The sequence below is a fragment of the Arachis ipaensis genome, chromosome B3, assembly GCF_059453495.1.
Source record: "Arachis ipaensis isolate K30076 ecotype BB chromosome B3, ASM5945349v1, whole genome shotgun sequence".
NCBI lineage: Eukaryota > Viridiplantae > Streptophyta > Magnoliopsida > Fabales > Fabaceae > Arachis > Arachis ipaensis.
The window spans coordinates 77,717,886-77,736,919 of NC_142438.1; the positions used below are offsets into that span (position 1 = coordinate 77,717,886).

The 19,034-nt window shown below is 25.8% G+C and overlaps 1 protein-coding gene and 1 pseudogene across 1 annotated transcript; both read left to right on the top strand.

Moving 5' to 3' along the window:
• The first annotated feature begins 14,185 nt into the window (after positions 1 to 14,185).
• On the top strand, positions 14,186 to 14,601 carry LOC107628781 (uncharacterized; annotated as a pseudogene).
• A 2,397-nt stretch (positions 14,602 to 16,998) lies between these two features.
• LOC107628773 (putative invertase inhibitor) lies at positions 16,999 to 18,014 on the top strand. The gene has a single exon (XM_016331373.3). It carries the CDS (start codon positions 17,052 to 17,054, stop codon positions 17,619 to 17,621), a length of 570 nt encoding a protein of 189 aa, XP_016186859.1. The 5' UTR covers positions 16,999 to 17,051; the 3' UTR covers positions 17,622 to 18,014.
• The last annotated feature ends 1,020 nt before the right edge of the window (positions 18,015 to 19,034 follow it).

The following is a 19,034-nucleotide window of genomic DNA, read 5'->3' on the forward strand; positions in this document are numbered from 1 at the left end:
GCATCAACGGTTGATTTTGTGTCTCTGGGAGCTTGTACTTGTTCTCCAGATTATCGATTTTGTTCTTGTACTGTTGTTATGTAGGACATTCCGTTAATTATTTAACTTTGACCTCACTGTGGGACTAAATTGATGCTAAATGAAACTTTTTTGGATTCAAATAGAACACTTTAAACCTTAAGGATCAAAACAGAATTACGCCCAAACATAGGGGACCAATTTAGTACTTTACCCTAAAATAAATTAGTCTATTACATTTTTAATTTAAAAAATTGCACAAATAACTTATATGATAGATATATACTTACAATTCAAACAGATAAATTTTAAAATGTCATTATTTAAAGAATTTAATTTTGATGCACTATAAGTATAAATAAGTGTAAAATCATTTTACACGTGCATCTAATTACATAACGTCATTTTAACAAAAATAACTATCTTTCAAGAACTCTTAATGTCATCGCCTTCCTGACGGAACTCATCCGAATGTCCCCCAACCCATTCGAAATCATCTCCGTCGCTCACTTCATTCTCCTTAAACACCCATTTTTCCTGGAATGATGCATACATCGAATCGTCACAGTACATGTCCAGATCTTTCTCTAATAATGCCTACAAACATAACATAAAAACCATGAAATAAGTGTACTCCTGCTTATCCTTGAACAACACTGCTTTAATTCAATGTACAATGTATAACTCCATACAAAAATTCAAATAGAACGAAATGCTGACCATCAGCTACCGATCATGGAAACTACCGCGGATATCAAAGTATTTTATGCAACTTGGCTGCAATCAAACTCTTAAATAGAATACTTTTTCAATTTGGAGATTTGAGTTTTAGAGAAGAGAAGCCACTTTCAAACAATAAGATGATACCTTTCTTGTTTTTTGTCTTTCAATTTTTCTCTAATAAAAGTGTAAAACTTGCTCAGGTTTTCTTTTTTTGGTCTTCAACTTTCCATGTTTTTTTTTACTTGAACTTTCCATGTTTAAATGTTTTTTTCCTCCACTAGACACAATAAATAATACTTGCGGGTAACTATAACAAAAAAAAGGGCGAAGATATTATGACATTAGACGGGCCGGCCCAATATTTGTTGCACCCACAAACAATTTTCAAATAAATAAGGTTTACTTTTGTAAATAAAAAAATTTATGTGGGAGCAACCAAATTTCATAATAAACCAAAAAACCTCTGATTCTTCCTGACAAAAAATAAGAGGCGTTGTGAGAGCCTGATTTGGATAGGCACAGGCTAAAACTCACCAATTTAACCTACTGTCTCATTTACGGTGAATGCTAGTACGCGCCTCGTCAAATCAGGCGGTTCGAACACCTCTTATCATTTGAGTTGTTGTCAAGGCCTGGATGAGCCACGTGGTGTGTTGAGTGGGAAGAAATTAGCAATGTTCTGAAAACCGGTTCGAACTGGCCGGTCGAACCGGTCGAACTGTGAACCGGACGCTGAAGCGGTTCGGATAATAAGAAAAACCGCAGAATTTGAAAATCGACGTTGAACCGACGAACCGGCCGGTTACCGGTCGGTCGAACCGAACCGAAACCCGGCCGGTTTTTTAACCTTGCAGCAAAACGCCGCCGTTTTGTGTTTTGGGAACCCTAATTCCCTTTTCCCCTTCGCAGCTCCCACTTTCGTCCAGCACTCCAGCTGCTCTGTACTCCGTCGTCCCACAGAAGAGTGAAGACAGAGCAACACCCACGACTCCACGAGGCCGCCACGACCCACCACAGTTCAGCATGGGTCAGACTTCAGAGAGAGTGAGACTGTGAGAGACATAGAGAACGCCTGAAGCCCTCAACGCACTCACCTCCGTCGCGCCTTCAGCACTGTCACGCCGTTAGCAGCGTCGCGCCGTCAGCTCCGTGGCGCCGTTGGGTCCGTCGCGCCTTCAGATACCTCACGCAGTCAGCACCGTCCGCCGCCAGCTCCGTCGCGCCCTCAGCCACTTCGCATGTCACCTCCGTCGAGCTCTGCCTCTGAGAAAGCAATAGAGAAGCATTGAAGCGTTGAAAAAATTAAAGCCTGAAGTCCTTCGAGCTCTGAGAAAAAGCAATAGATTTCCTCATTTCCAAGTAAATTTTAATTTAGTGATTCTGATTCTGATGAACTGAACTCTGATGAACTGAACTCTGATGAACTGAATTCTGATTCTGATACTGATTCTGATGAATTGAACTCTGATGAACTGAACTCTGAGTCTCTGAAACTATTATGAACTAATATAGTGATATGTGAACTCTGTGAACTCTGATGAAACTGTGATGAAATATGAACTGATTTTGTGATGAAATATGAACTGATTTTGTGACATGATTGTGTGAATTCTGATTTTGTGAAATCTGATTGTGTTAACTTTGATTTTGTGACATGATTTTGTGAAATCTCATTGTGTTAATTCTGATTTTTTGAACCTGAGATGTTGTTTGTATACTCTGATTTTGGAATTTGGATATTGTTTGTTCATTTGTTGTGAACTTGAGAGTTGAGATTATTGGGTTGGATTGCTGGTAATATTTAGGTATGGAAGAAAGTATCAACCAAGACCTACCTAGGAATAATAATGCTGAAAATAATTCTGCTTCGAATGAACGTTCTCTTCCTCCGCGAGTAACGAAAATCAATCACAAACTTGTAGTATTCAGGGAAAAACTGATCCTGCTTGGAGATACGTTGCTTTACAGAATATAAATGGAAAACCGCATTACCAATGCTTATTTTGTCTGAGTACTTTTGGGGGCGGGGGAATTAATAGAATGAAAAAGCATTTGGCAAACTTGGATTTTGATGATTGATGACAAACTTGGATCATTTTGATGCTGCTATGTTATGTTTGATTGGTTGTTTGTTGACTTTTGAACTTTGAATTTGTATTTGAATGAGATTATAACATTTGGTTTATGTAGTACTTTTAATTTGAATGATATTTTAAAGTTTAGATTAGACTATAATTATATTTTCATGTATGTGCTTATTTATATTTTATTTATTATTTTATTATAAAACGGTTTTTACGGTTCAACCACGATCAAACTGGTTAAACCTATAAACTAGTGAATCAGTGTCTAGAGCGGTTCGATGACCGGTTCGGTTTTCAGAACCTTGGAAATTAGCATGCGGTGGTACATCTTACCAGGCAGCAAGTTCAGCGGATCTTGTAAATATTTTAATTTGTAGGCCATCTGAAGGGAGAATACATGAAATATGAAATATATGTGGTAAATTTTTAAATTTTTGGTTTGAAATTATTCTTTTTGGTTAATGACTGGACCAGTTAAGTTGGACTTACTAATGGGCCATTCAGTTGGTATCCAAATCATTTTCTTCTTAAATCAACGTTCTTCATGTTTGGTATCCAAATAAATAATGTTAATAAGATGAATTTAAAAAATGGAACTCATGACCCAAAACAACTAAAAAAGAAATGAAAATATAGTATGAAAATTAATTTTGAGATGTTTAAATTTGAATCGTATTTCTTTAATTTTGTCTTTTGTCGTCCATGGTATATAATAAAACGGTAATATTAGAAAAAAAAAAGTCATAATTTATCTTATTTAATATTTATTAATTATTATAATAATTAATAAATATTAAATAAGACAAATTTTAACTATTTTTTATTAATATTTTTTAATTACCAAAAGTACAGAAATATTTGTAGTTTTATAATCATAATAATTAATAAATATTAAATAAAATAAATTTTGACTTTTTTTTTCTAAGATTACTAATAAAAATAATAATGATAGAAAATAGTTAGGTTGAGGAAATGGAAATACATTATATGTTTTATATTACAAAACTTAGTAACTCATTTAACAGATATTTAATATAATAATTAGGACTCTGGTCATCCATTTTAAAAGACACATAGAGGATTGGATATGGAACTTTAAAATCTAGAAAAAAGTAGTACTATATTATAGGAAGGTGGCTCTGGAGCTCTCGTAATATTTGCGCGCTCTTTCATCTGCCTTCGTCGCCTTCCAACACTATCGCATAGCATTTTAGTCACCGACTCATACTGGTAGAATTTTTGACCAGCAGCCTGAATCTCAATTTATATTTAATATATATTAATATTAATTTATATATAATATATTATAATAATATTTATATCTATATTTTATTAATATTTATAATATTAATTTAATTTTTATTATTTAAATTATTAATATATATTATTTATAATAATTTTAATATAATAATTTTATATTATAATTATTATATATTAATTATATATAATTAATAAAAATTATCTCTCTAATATTAATTATAATTAATTTATATTATATTTTTATTATATATAAAATAATTATAATAAAAAATTTAAATAATAATATATAATATATTTATTAATATTAATTATAATATATAATATTATTAATTATTATTTTAAAATAATTTAATTATATAATTTATTATATAATTATTTATTAATATTTAATTTTTTAATATATTATTATTCTTTTAATAATCTTTATTTAATAATAATATATTATATCTAAATTAATATAATATATTAATAATATATATTAATTAATAATTTTATAATAATATAATAAATATATTAATATTCTTAATATTAATATATAATATATTTAATTAATAATAATTATAATATATATAATATATATAATAAAATAATATTACTATATTTTTATAATATTATTATATTATTATTTCTTAATATTATAATTTTTACTATATAATAAATTATATTTATATATAAATTATATTATAATATATATAATAATATATATTATATATTTTATCTTATACTTATTTTATATTATTTAATTATAATATATTATATAATAATATATCATATAATTTATTTCTAATTATAATTATTTAATATTATCTTAATAATAATTAATATTATATATAATATTAATATAAATATATTAATATATATATAATTTATATAATATATTATTTAAATAATTAATAATTTATATTAATATTTAATATTATAATATTAATATATTTTTATTTAATTATATATATATATTTATTTAATATTAATTATCTTATATTATTTAATAATTATAATTATATAATATATATTATATTATATAATAATATTAAATATTTATTTAATTTATAATTATTATATAATATTTATATTTATAATATTATTTATTATATATATTATAATATAATATATTAAATTATTAATATATTATTTATATTTAATATAATATTAATATAATTATAATAATTATATAATTATTATTATATTAATAATAAATTATATTAATTTATATAATTAAATTATTTAATATTATATATTTATTAAATTATATATTAATATAATATTATTATATATTAATTATTATATATTAAATATATATATTATATCTAATATATATATTATATTATTTATTTTAATAATTATATAATATTAATATTATTATATTATAATTAATATTATAATATAATTATAATATTATTTAATATATTAATTATATTATATAAAATATATAATATTTAATAAATATATTAAATAATATTATATTAAATTATTATTATTTAATAATTATATATTAATTATAATATATTTATATATATAATAATTATATTTATAATATTATAATTATAATTTTATATATATATTAATAATTTTTAATATTAATTTTTAATATAATATATATATATTATTAATATATTTAATTATAATAATTTAATATATTTAATTATATATAAAATATATTATATAATATATTTTATATATTATAATTATATATAATAATTTAATTATAATATATATAATTATTTAATATATATTTATTAATATTATAATAATATATTAATATTTATATATAAATATTTTTTATTTATATTATTAATAAATTTATTAATTATATAATTATATATAATTAATATAATATTTTTAATATCTTATATATTAATTAATAATAATTATAATATAATATTAATATTAATATATTTAATTATTAATAATATATATTATTAATTTAATAATTATATATAATAATTAATATAATATATATTTAAATATATTATTAATAATATATAATATATTTTAATATATTTATTTTATTATAAATATATAATTATTCTAAATATATATTATTATATAATTATAAATTTATATTAAATAAATTTATATTAATATTTATATAATATTTAATAATTTAATATATTATTATTATATATTTATAATAAATATAATAATATTATATATTATTATATATAATTTAATAATATATAATATAAATATTTTATATATATATAATTTAATATTTTTATAATTAATAATATATTTAATTATTATATTAATATAATATATTATAATATATTTATAATAATAAAATATTATATTATAATAATAAATTTATATATATTTAATAATTTATATAAATAATATTATATAATATATATAATATAATATTATATTTATATAATATTATATTTATAATAATATATTTATTATATTATAATAATTATAATTTAATAATATAATAATATATTATAATTATTATATTTATAAATATATAATATTTAATAATATTAATTAATATATAATAATATATTATATTTTATATTATAATATAATATTATATATATAATAATATTATAATAATAATATTATATATAAATATATTATTAAAATAATATATATAATATAATTAATATTAAATATTATAATAATAATATTTAATTTATATTAAATTTATTATATATATATTAATAATATATTATATAATATTATTATTATATTATTTATAATATATATATTATATTAATAATATTAATATGTTTTATATTACAAAACTTAGTAACTCATTTAACAGATATTTAATATAATAATTAGGACTCTGGTCATCATTTTAAAGACACATAGAGGATTGGATATGGAACTTTAAAATCTAGAAAAAAGTAGTACTATATTATAGGAAGGTGGCTCTGAGCTCTCGTAATATTTGCGCGCTCTTTCATCTGCCTCGTCGCCTTCCAACACTATCGCATAGCATTTTAGTCACCGACTCATACTGGTAGAATTTTTGACCAGCAGCCTGAATCTCAACTTCGACCTGTATCAGACTGGACAACACACCAGCAGCTCAGGATTTTATTTTCATCTTTGATCTTTTTTATCTTCTCATTTTAATGAACTAAATATTGAATTATGACAGTAAATTAATTTCCTGCAATATATATTTATAAACCTTTTAGGTCCATTTGAAAAATTTTAAAAGTTATTTTTTGAGTTTTTAACTTATAAAAAGTAGTAGTATTAATGTTTAGTACAATTTTTAAATCAAATTGTAGTTTTCTAAAAAGTTATTTAAGTGTTTATAGAGAAATTAAAAAAAAATTATCTCTCTCAAAATAATTTTTTTAATATATTTCTTTTAAAATAAACACTTTTAAAATTAAAAAATTAAATATAAAATAATTTATTTATAAATTATTTTTAATACAAATATTTATTATTTAAATTATTTTTTAAAATAATTTAATTAAATTATTTATTCAAACTGAGTCTTAATATTTAATGGTTTTTTGAAACAACAATTATCATAATTTATTATCCGACCCGGCCTCATTTCAGTAGGACCAATCCATCTTAAACAAAAAAATATTTAAATTGGGACAAATTGCATATTATTGAGAACTAAAAGCTCAAAATGAAACACATGTTAAGTAAGGGACAGACTACGAAAAGGCATAAAAAAAACTATTAACCGGATGTCAGGCTCTGCCACATAAGAGATGCGCTCGAACCGCCTGATTCGGCGAGGCGCGTGCTAACATTCACCTCTCATTTACTAATAGTAGATAAGAGTGTTTATTGGTTTGGACAAACCCATAAAAAATCTATGCAATTTATCTAATACCAAAAAATTACTTTCACTATATGTTGTCATATCTAAAATGCGAGTTTGATTATTATCTGCTACGAGTTAGATCGTTATCTGACAAAAGTGTTGCATTTTTGTAGTTAATTAATATTTATGTCAGTAAAATCATTAATATAATTACTAAAGATTTTAATTTATACTTTAGTGTTAAGTTTTATTGGTCCCTAAAATTAATATTGTATATTAAAATGGGAATGGATCATCTCCATTTTTTTTCTATTAAAATTGTCTTTAAAATTTCAGTTACACTAATTACGTTTTTGAAATTAGTAAAAATATATTACATCAATCTTTTCTATTAACAGCATATTAAAGTGATTTGATGATATAGACATTAGTGATACATGTTACTTTATGATTTGACCAGTATAATGATATGATAATGGTTTTATTAGTGACATATCGACGTAAACGAGTATGTCACGTCTCATAATACTATTTAATCATGTATCATCTTATGCTTGAAGATAAAAGAGATTCGAGATAATAGTGAGAGTGTTTGAAGTGTCTTTACATTAACTTCAAAATGGCAGTTGAAGGTATTTATAAGGGATTTTGATACATAAATCAGCAAAAATTTAAGTTAATGTATGTGAGAATGAGTTGAAAAATACATGAATTTGTTGAGATATTTATAAAAAAATAATAATTTAATCATCTGAATTGATAATCTTATCTAAAATGAGTCAATGAGTTATAGTTCAAATGGCATAGTCTTCCCATATTCATTTAAGAGGTTGTGGGTTTGAATCTCCTATTTTTGATTAAAAAATTTTTTATCTAAAATGAGTATGTAAGTCCTTTTTTTATTACATGGAAAGTTAACAAGTTATCTGATGTCGCGTAATTTTCAGAATTAAATTATTATGAAAAAAGTGTACGACTAAAACTAATATTTTAAAAATATTTACCAAAATATTTGTATTTAAAAATATATGTGAAAAATATAATAAAATTAGTAATATTGAGAATTTAGAATTCATTAAAAAAAATTAAGTGTAAAATTAGTTCTTGAAAGATAAGACATTTTTTTAAATTCATTCTTAACAAATTTTTTCAATCAAACTGGTATTTATTTTTATTTAGATTTTTTCAACCAATATTTTTTCAATTCCTAAAACAAACTGACACATAAATAATATTATGCCATATGATACATTTATCTACATCAATATATTATGTATCACTGTCTGACTCATTATCTTATAATTATATGTGGCCAATTTATAAAGTAATACATATCACTAAATAGTTTATGTTATCGAATCATATCAATTTGCTGTTAATAAAAAATAAATCACAAACTAATATAATATATTTTTATCAATTCTACAAATATAATTAATATAATTAAAATCTTAAAAATAATTTTAATACACAGTAGACAAATATTTTAAGACTTAACTCGTGTTTTACTGATATTATTTACTATTATCGACTGACACCGACATTGTTAAAAATAATTGAATCTTTTTTCGTTGAGATTTTCGCCTATACGGACTTTTACAGAAGTCTTTACTATCAATTAAATTGGTTATCAACGGGTTCATCAATGAGAACGTCGTCGGTAACTTAAATATTTCTATAGTTTGTGATTTTTGTGTGTATATAATACTTTTGTTAAATGTTTCTTTTATACCAATAATAAATAAATGTATGTGAAGTCTCTTAATTTAATGTATCGATCAGAGATTGTAAATAGCTAAAATCGTCTCTAAAAGATACTCCGATTTTCATTTTGATCTTCAAACTATGATGCACGGACACTGACACGGATACGGGACACGACACGATACGGGACACGCTGACATGCAAATTTTAAAATCTTACATGACACGAGGACACACATATATATAAAATATAAAGTATTTTTTAGATAAATTGTAATAATATTTTAATATTTTATTGATATTAAAATATAAATTAAAATTTAATTATTTTTAATGTCTTATTTTAATTATATCAAGTATTTAAAATATTTTGTTTTAATAAATAAGAATTATATCTAAATTTATTTTAAGAATATATGTTAAGAATAAGATTGGACACGCGGATACGTGATGGTATTTAGGTGTGTCCAGGCGTGTCCAGAGAAGAATTTTTTATTTTTTATTAAGACACGGTTGGGCACAGCAGACACGCGTGTCGAACGAGTGTCGGTGAGTGTCGTGTCCGAAATGTGTCCGATACGCGGACACGATAACTCAGCGAAGTGTCCGTGCTTCATAGTCCTCGAAAGATAAAGATAATTAAAATCGTCCCCAAAAGATACACGATTGGTCACGTTAGTCCTTCTGTCAATTGGATAATGACGTGTCACGTTAAGTGCCACGTGGCATATAATGACGTGGAGGGCTAATGTCACGTGTCACAAAATGATTGATTGATGTGTCAGATCCGTGACACTTGGCATGCCACGTGTCAGGTCGGTGACACCTGGCATGCCACGTGTCAGGTCAGTGACACGTGGCACTTGACATGTAAAAAAGTTATTTATAATCAAAATAGTCATTGAAATTTCAGATGTAAGTCATTTTCATCCCTAAAATTTTAAAAATTAATCAAATTAGTCCTTATATAATTTTTTTTATTTTTTCTTAATAATATTAAATTTAAAATATTTTTTGATACTACTAATTTTAATAGAAATGTAATTGACAATTAAAAAATTAGTAATTGTATCTTTTTTTCTTAAAAATTTTTTCAATAAAAATATCTCTCTCCTTTAATTCTTGTCAAAATCTCTCTTATTCTTTTCTATTCTAAAACATTTTTCTTACATTATTACATTTTGTTGGAATATATATATATATATATATATATATATATATATATATATATAATTGAAATGTAGGTATTTGTTAACCTAAACAAAGTTATATGCTCAAAATCAAAATTTATGTATGTTAACCTAAATGAAAGTAATACCGTAATGAAAAAAAAGATGTATAAATTTTTATTAACTTTGTTTAGGTTAACAAATACATACATTTCAATTTTGAGTATATATATATTTTATTGAACAAATTTTTAAGAAGAAAAGATACAATTACTAATTTTTTATTGTCAATTACAGTTCTATTAAAATTAGTAGTATCAAAAAATATTTTAAATTTAATATTATCAAGAAAAATAAAAAAATTATATAAGGACTAATTTGATTAATTTTTAAAATTTTAGGGATAAAAATGACTTACGTCTGAACTTTCAAGGACTATTTTGATTATAAATAATTTTTTTACATATCAAGTGTCACGTGGCATGTCACGTGTCACTGACCTGACACATGGCATGCCAGGTGTCACCGATTTGACATGTCAACCAATCATCTTGTGACACGTGGCATTAGCCCTCCACGTCATCATCCAACTGACGGAAGGACAAACGTGACCAATCGTGTATCTTTCGGGGGCAATTTTGATTATCTTTATCTTTTGAGGACCAAAATAAAAATCGAGGTATCTTTCAGAGACGATTTTGACTATTTACTCTCGAAATTATCGTAAATTCCAAACAGATGTAGTGCTCTTTTATTAGTATGTTGTTAAAATTACCAAACAAAAAGTTATTTATCTATTTCACTTTAATTTTGAAATTTAAAAACTAATGATTTAGTTGTGAAATTGAAAAATGTAATTCATTTTAGTTTGTCTATGAGTCTTTGTTTATAAGGTGATTAAGATTAATCTTAAAAATGACATATATCAACAACAAAGTCTATGCTCTACCACATCCAAAATATGATATGAAATTAAATAAAATAAATATAATAAGAGTGCTAAATATAATTAAATAACATGTGCAAAACTCAATATGTGGAACCAGCTTACCAAGCCCAGGTGGGCAGATGTACTGAAAGCAATGAAATAAGACACGTGTTTATAACCACACAAAATAAGGACACGTGTGCAATAAGGCTGTGTTTGGTTTATGTCTTAAAATTATGAAGACATAAACACAAATACACAAGAGTACATAGACATAAGAAGACATTAATTTTGTATTATGGTTGATAATTAAGACATGGACAAAACACACCATTCACAATTTTATTAAAAAATCAATTTTATCCCATTCATTCTAGTATCACCATCACCACTTCTGCCTTTTCATACTCTTTCAAAATCATCACAATTTACCATGGCATCATCATCTTCAAAACCAACATAGATTTTTTTTAATTTTTGGTAATTCTTCGTCCAAAATAAAATCAATCTCATAAGCATAAAAAATTTACCCAAAATTGCTAAAATTTAGCATAACAAACACAAATCTCTATCAATCCAAATACAGAATAAGTTATCACCTCATCCATGGCAAAGAACACCACAAATAAAATTTAATCCGAAATTTAATATTTATAAAATAAACAAAAATACTTCAATAACATTCTAATTGAACAATACAAACATTCAAATATTTTATTAAAATTTTTTTAAAACAAATACAAATTGAATCTGAGAGTAGAATAAGGAAACAAAGTAAATGAAAAAAAAAAGAAGTGGAGAAGAATGAAAAGAAGATGAACATGAAGAAAGATGGAAGGACAGGACCAAATAAAGAAAGAAGTGGAGAAGAATGAAAAGAAGATGAAGAGAAGAAGAACAAAATACGAATGGGGAGAGCGTCTTCGTTGTTACACAGTCGTTATTGATGCTAATCGAAGGGTGAGGCAGAGAGACTTTTTTATTTGCTGTGACGCTACCTGCAAGGAGAAGACAGAAGACAAACAGTGTCGCCAAAGAGAGGATGGAAGCGACGCCATTGAAATCCAAATCGGGCAAAAACAATGGAGGCTGAGAGAGGAAACGAAGAATGGTTAAAGAAGAAAAAAATAGGTTGAAGGGATAAAATGGTAAAAATTTTTCGTATTTCAACTTAAAAATGAGTGTCTCAACTAATTGGAAAGACACAGAATACATGTTTTTTGTGGATATCCCTGTGTCACCGTGTCTCTCTTAATTTGTGTCTCACGTGCCAAACAAAGAACAGTCCCATCGTGTCTCTGTCTTTAGCATACACAGACATCAACCAAACGGTACCTAAGTTCCTTCCTCCTCTGACACGTAGATCATCCAATCACATAACGTTAAAAGCACTAGTGTACTAGTGTATAATGTGTGTATTATATGCTCTGATACATAGACACTAGTGATGGCAATGAGTAGGGTAGAGTAGGGTTTAGATCCAACCCTAACCCTACCCGCGGGTTAAAATTTTTATATAAACTCAACTCTACTCTATCTGCGGGTTGAGAATATCTCAACCCTAATCCTACCCGCTCTTAACCCATGGGTATCCGATCCTACACGTGGGTTACAAAAAATATACAACATTATTATATAATTTGATGATAATTTAAAATAGAACTGATTTTTATGTAAAAAAATATATTAAATTATCAATTAATGATTTTCTTTTAATGGTTAAGGATCTTTTGCATTTAGTGAGAGATCTTTGATTCAACATCCACTTAAAACATATTTTTATATAAGTATATAATATAAACATATATAGAGTGTGTGTTGGTCGGGTAGGGTTGAGGCTCAACCCGCACCCTACCTGACCCGCACGAGAACCCTACCCGCACTCTACCCTATCCGCTGCGGATTGGGTTGGCAACCCTACTCGATCAGCTGGGATCGGGTTGGGTACCCGCGGGTAGGGTACATATTACCACCCCTAATAGACACTGACACACACGAGACACGATACGACACGGGATACACCGACATGCGAATTTTAAAATTTTATATGACACGGGGACACGCATACAGATAAAATATAAAGTATTTTTTATATAAATCGTAATGATATTTTGATATTTTATTGATATTAAAATATAAATTAAAATATTTAATTATTTTTAATGTCTTATTTTAATTATATCAAGTATTTAAAATATTTTTTTGTTTTAATAAATAATAATATATACTATATCTAAATTTATTTTAAAAATATATGTTAAGAATAAAACAGGACACGCTGACACGTGATGGTATTTAGGTATATCCAAATATATCAAAAAAAAATTTTTATTTTTTATTAAGACACGATCGAACACAATAGACACGCGTGTCGGACGAATATCGATAAGTATCTTGTCCGAAATGTGTCCAATACGCACATACGACAATTTAACGAAGTGTTCGAGCTTCCTAAATTACATATATGTTTGAGTTCCCCTACTACTAAGGAAGTCAAATTCGTTCTATATAAAGAACAAGCCCTAACAATTGGATACAATCAAGTTGCATAGCGCAATTCTTCGATTTCAATTTCACAAACCGCTTTTGGTGCTTCCCTCTTCATCTCGTTGATTACACATTTAAGTTGTTACTTTATATTATAAGCTAAGTATTAGATCAATTAGATATGGTTGGAATAGGGGTTCCAATATGTGTACAATGTCGTAACCCTGGCAACCCTTGCCGGTGCAAGGTGGTGGGCCCAACGGTGGGGTTCCTGGCGTTTGGTGCGGCGGCGATGTGGAGTGGCCGGTGGGTGCTCTGATCTATTGTTTCCGCCACATGAAGGGCCGCAAAATCATGGCTCATCCTGCCACCGTGGTCTACCCTTCAGTCACTAATGCTATTCCAATTTAAGTTGACACTTCTTACACTTTTTCCCACCTTCGTTTTTATGTCTCATGCATGATATGAATAAAATCATGAATCTATGTTGTTTTTCTTTTTTTCCGATAAAAATATCGGATAGGATGTTATCTTAACTTAATTTCGTCTGCTAATTTTCTTTCCTTAGTTTATTAACCTTTTGTATTAATTTGTGAAATAGAAATTAGTGCTATGTATAAGTTTAATTAACAGAACGAGTATGCTCGCTTAAATATGCTGTACCTGTATGATTAAGCTTGTAGTAATGGCTGTTGACCAATAAAAAATTGTTCATATTCTGTACTATAGTAAATAGTACTCATAAGTAATGGAGGTTTCTTTTTTTTTTTTCTTTTTTTGATAGTAGTGTATTTCCAGCAAAGCGGGGAAAAATACATGAACATGGTGGTTTAGCAACACTACAAGTATAAAAGTATAAGTAAACAACACTTATTTTATGACATCCATCATTATATATATTATACCCCAAAACCTCACATACCAATAAACTACTAAAGCTTTTGGCTTTTAAGTGTGTGAAGTTTTTAGACTCAGAATTGTTGTTAGTCGTGCTTTAATACTCCACTGTTCTCCCATAGCCTTATAACAGTTTCATCTCTACTAAAGAGTCAAAAGTGAAAATTGTTTGTTTTTCTTTAAAAAAAATATTTTTGAAAGTGTTTCTTAAAATTATTTTGTGGTCATTGAAATTAAAAAATTAATATAACTTGGTATGAAATTAAAATTAGTTTGTGGCAGTAATATTTGCTGGATATGTACTTCTTTAATTTCTACGTGTACTTGTTTTTTTTTAAATTTATTGTCTAAAATTTAGCGTCTAATTATAAAAAATTAAATAATTATACTTGATTTAAAAATATAAAAATTTAAATATTTAAAAATTATTAAAAAATATTAATTATAAGACAAATTAATTAAAATAAATATTAATTATTTTTAATATTAAAATTTTTAAGAGTTTGATTTTAATTATAACTTTAAAAAATATTTATAATAATAATTATTATATATATTTTATTTAATTTTTTAATAAAATTTTTTATATAATTTTATATATTATCTCATATGAAACATACACTAGTATTCATTAAAAATTATTTAAGTAGCATTGTGTCTACATGCTACTCACTGTCCTCCTCTTTGTCCGTTATTGCTCAATTCCCCTTGTCATTTGTTAGTTGTTTCAGCTATGATTTCTGATTTTTTTTAATGGACTGATGTTCAAGTTCAATTGTGTCTAGGACTTAGGAAGATGAAGATTTCTATATTCTACTTAACCAAGTCCCTTTCATGGTGTCCATTTCCTTTCAAGTTTTACCAAGTCTTAATATTAACAAAGATATTTCTGTTTGAACTTGAGAGAATTACCCTAAACTAACTTTTTCTTTATACTTCGTTTTATTATAAAATTTTCAAATCATAATTAAAAAAGTAAATATCAACTATATTTTTAATAATTTTTAGAAATATCATGCGATTTCTAACTAAAAATAAATGACACATCCGATAATCCTAGCTAATTATTCATTTTTGGAAAAACTTTCCTTTTTCACCCAAAATTTTGTTTACTTTGTTTCAAGAGGTTAGATAATCTTATTTTTTATTAAAAAAAATGTCATTTTGGGTTATATGTATTTTTATCCTCAACACTAATGTTTACTTTTAAACTTATCTTTAACGTAGAATTATCACATAAATGTCTATATTAACAACAAGTATAATAAAAAAATATTCGAAATGTTAATAAAATTAAACAAATTAAAAAACTGGAAGCATTTTTACTTCGGATTAAAAAAATTCTGTTTTTGGTTATGATTAAAAGAAAAAAATTATTTACCTTAAGAATATTTTATCAACCTGTTTCAGTTTAGTTTTGTTGGTCAAACTTTTTTTTTTTTTGGTAATTTTTTGGTAATGGTCAGAATCTAAGTTACTGAGACGGAAATGCCCCACCTACTAAAGTTGGGCTGTGTTATCATTTTAAAAGGCCACATCAAAAACCAAATCCTTAGAAAAGAAAAATAAAAAGGGAAAAGAAAAGTTGCAAGCTCGTTGATTGTAAAACAGTACGTACTTTACCATAACTACTTCCTATAACGTAGCTCGCCTTAAGCGAAATTTTGGTTTTTCCCATCTTGTTTCTTATTTTTTATTTTTAATCCGTGCATGGCACAGGAAGCTTCCGTAATTTAAAATCCTTCCCCACAAGATGACAAGACGCCAATAAAGTCCTATCTTTGTGTATACTCAATTCAAAATTTCTTGTTTCAAATGCCAATTTGTGCAACAAAATGTAGAAGCTACACTATACTGTCTTGTTATGGACACATGCACAACGCAACACATAATTAATTAAGCAACATATCAATGAAGTTTCCTTCATGAACCATTTAATATATGTTCCTTACATTATATATATCTCACCCCAACATTAGTTCGCAACACTTGCCTTTAATTTATTATCAGTTTAATATTATAACCAAATAAAGAAAAGAAATGCTGAAGCCTCCATCATTATTCTTGCTGCTTCTCATCATCACAATTACCCCACTAGTAACATGCTCAATAACATTGATGTCTCCAAAGGACTTGGTTGATCAAACATGCCAGAAATGCGCAAACCAGTCAAAGATCCTGAGCTACCCTCTATGCTCAACGTCCCTCCCTGTAATCCCTGTGAGCCACTCGGCGAACCTCCAAGGTCTCGCGCTGATCGCAATGGAGCTAGCACTAGAGAACGTAACAAGCTCAATTGAAACCATAGACAAATTATTGGATGATGAAAATGTAAGCAGCATTATTGATAACTTGAAAGATTGCATGGAGCTGTACAGTGATGCGGCGTGGACAATAGTGAATTCAATAGGGGCATTCTTGTCAGGGAACTATGAAGTGCCAATTAATTGGATGAGTTCTGTTATGGAATCTGCATCAACATGCCAGCAAGGGTTTGGGAAAAAGGGTGAGGGTTCTCCATTGACAACGGAGAATTACAATCTTTTCCAGTTATGTGGTATTGCAGTTTGCATCATCCAAATGTCTAACCCAGTTGCCAAAGCTTCTTAGTGTTTTTTCTTTTTCTCCTTTTTTTTTTCTTATTATAGTAGTGAGGTCAGGAATTAATTTTAGTAAGTATTTGAAAAAAAAAAAAAAACATGCGAGAAAGAAGGGAGTTACTGAACTGCAAGTTCAACAGCACAAAAGTGTGTTAAGTTGGTTCCATCAATTTGGCTGTTGTATGTCTTCCTCATAAATTAAGGGACATGGAAATGTAAAATTCAAACCAGGCAGAGTAGTTACCTATTCTCTGTTTTAGTTCCTTTCTTCATTTTTAGCTTTTGCTTTTGTAATATTGCTTTGGTACTAGTAAAGTAGCCACTTTTTTTTCTTCAGTGTCTGTAAAAGATGATAACAAAAAAAATTAGTAAAAAATAGCTAAAATTTATTTTATTTAGTATTTATTAATTATTATAATAATTATTACAATAATTAATAAATATAAAAAAAAAAACAAATTCTAACGTTACTAACATTACTGTTATTTTTAATTTTTCTCCAGAGCTTTTTTTAGTCTATTATCAAAATTTAAATCTCTAATATTGATTTAATTCTATTAATTTTGAATGACTTTAATATCATATTATTAACATATACTATAGCTTAATAGAGTAATAAAACAAGTATGTATGTATCTAAGCATTTAATGATGGGTTTATAGTTTTTCTTAAAAAAATAAAGTACCAAAATTGTTTTTAAAAAATTATCATACACTTATAAACACCTAACAGAAAATAAATTGTGTCCAGCAATGCAATTTTCTGAATTTTATTTAATATTTTTCTCAAAATCTCACAAGTCTATTACAGAAAATTTCCAATAACTTATTAAATATTTTATTTTTCTTAAGAACTTATAAATTTATCACAATTTTTTTCAATTATCCTATAACTTAGCATAATATATGAGTTTTGTACACATTTCATGATAATGTATAAAACAAAATATGAGAATATATTAAAAATTAGTCGGAGTAAAAACAAATTTTGATGTAGGTTAATTATATAAAATAAAATATTATACTAGAGGACTGAAAGACTACTAAATGACAATAGTATAATGTTTGAAAGCTATAGATTGGAAATTATAGAGAGTCATAACTTACTTTTTTAAACTTTTTTTTATTGCATTTGTTTTCTTATTTTGTATTCGTTACTTATTATTTAAATAAACAAATAATTTTAGATGTAATAAATATGTAATTATAGATGTTATATATATAAAATTATAAATGTTAAATTAAATAAGGTAACTTTGTGTTATTGTTTTCTTAGTATTATTTTTTTATTATTATTCCCTAATATTACTCTAACCATATTAGTAGGAATAACAAAAGAAAATTAATGTATTCAAAATAATTTTACATTGTTATTCACACTTTTTACTTGCATAACCATTTTTCAATTGATAATAGAAGTATTT

Coding starts and splice junctions, on each gene's coding strand:
- LOC107628773 (XM_016331373.3), top strand. CDS start 17,052: ATGCTGAAGCCTCCATCATTATTCTTGCTGCTTCTCATCATCACAATT.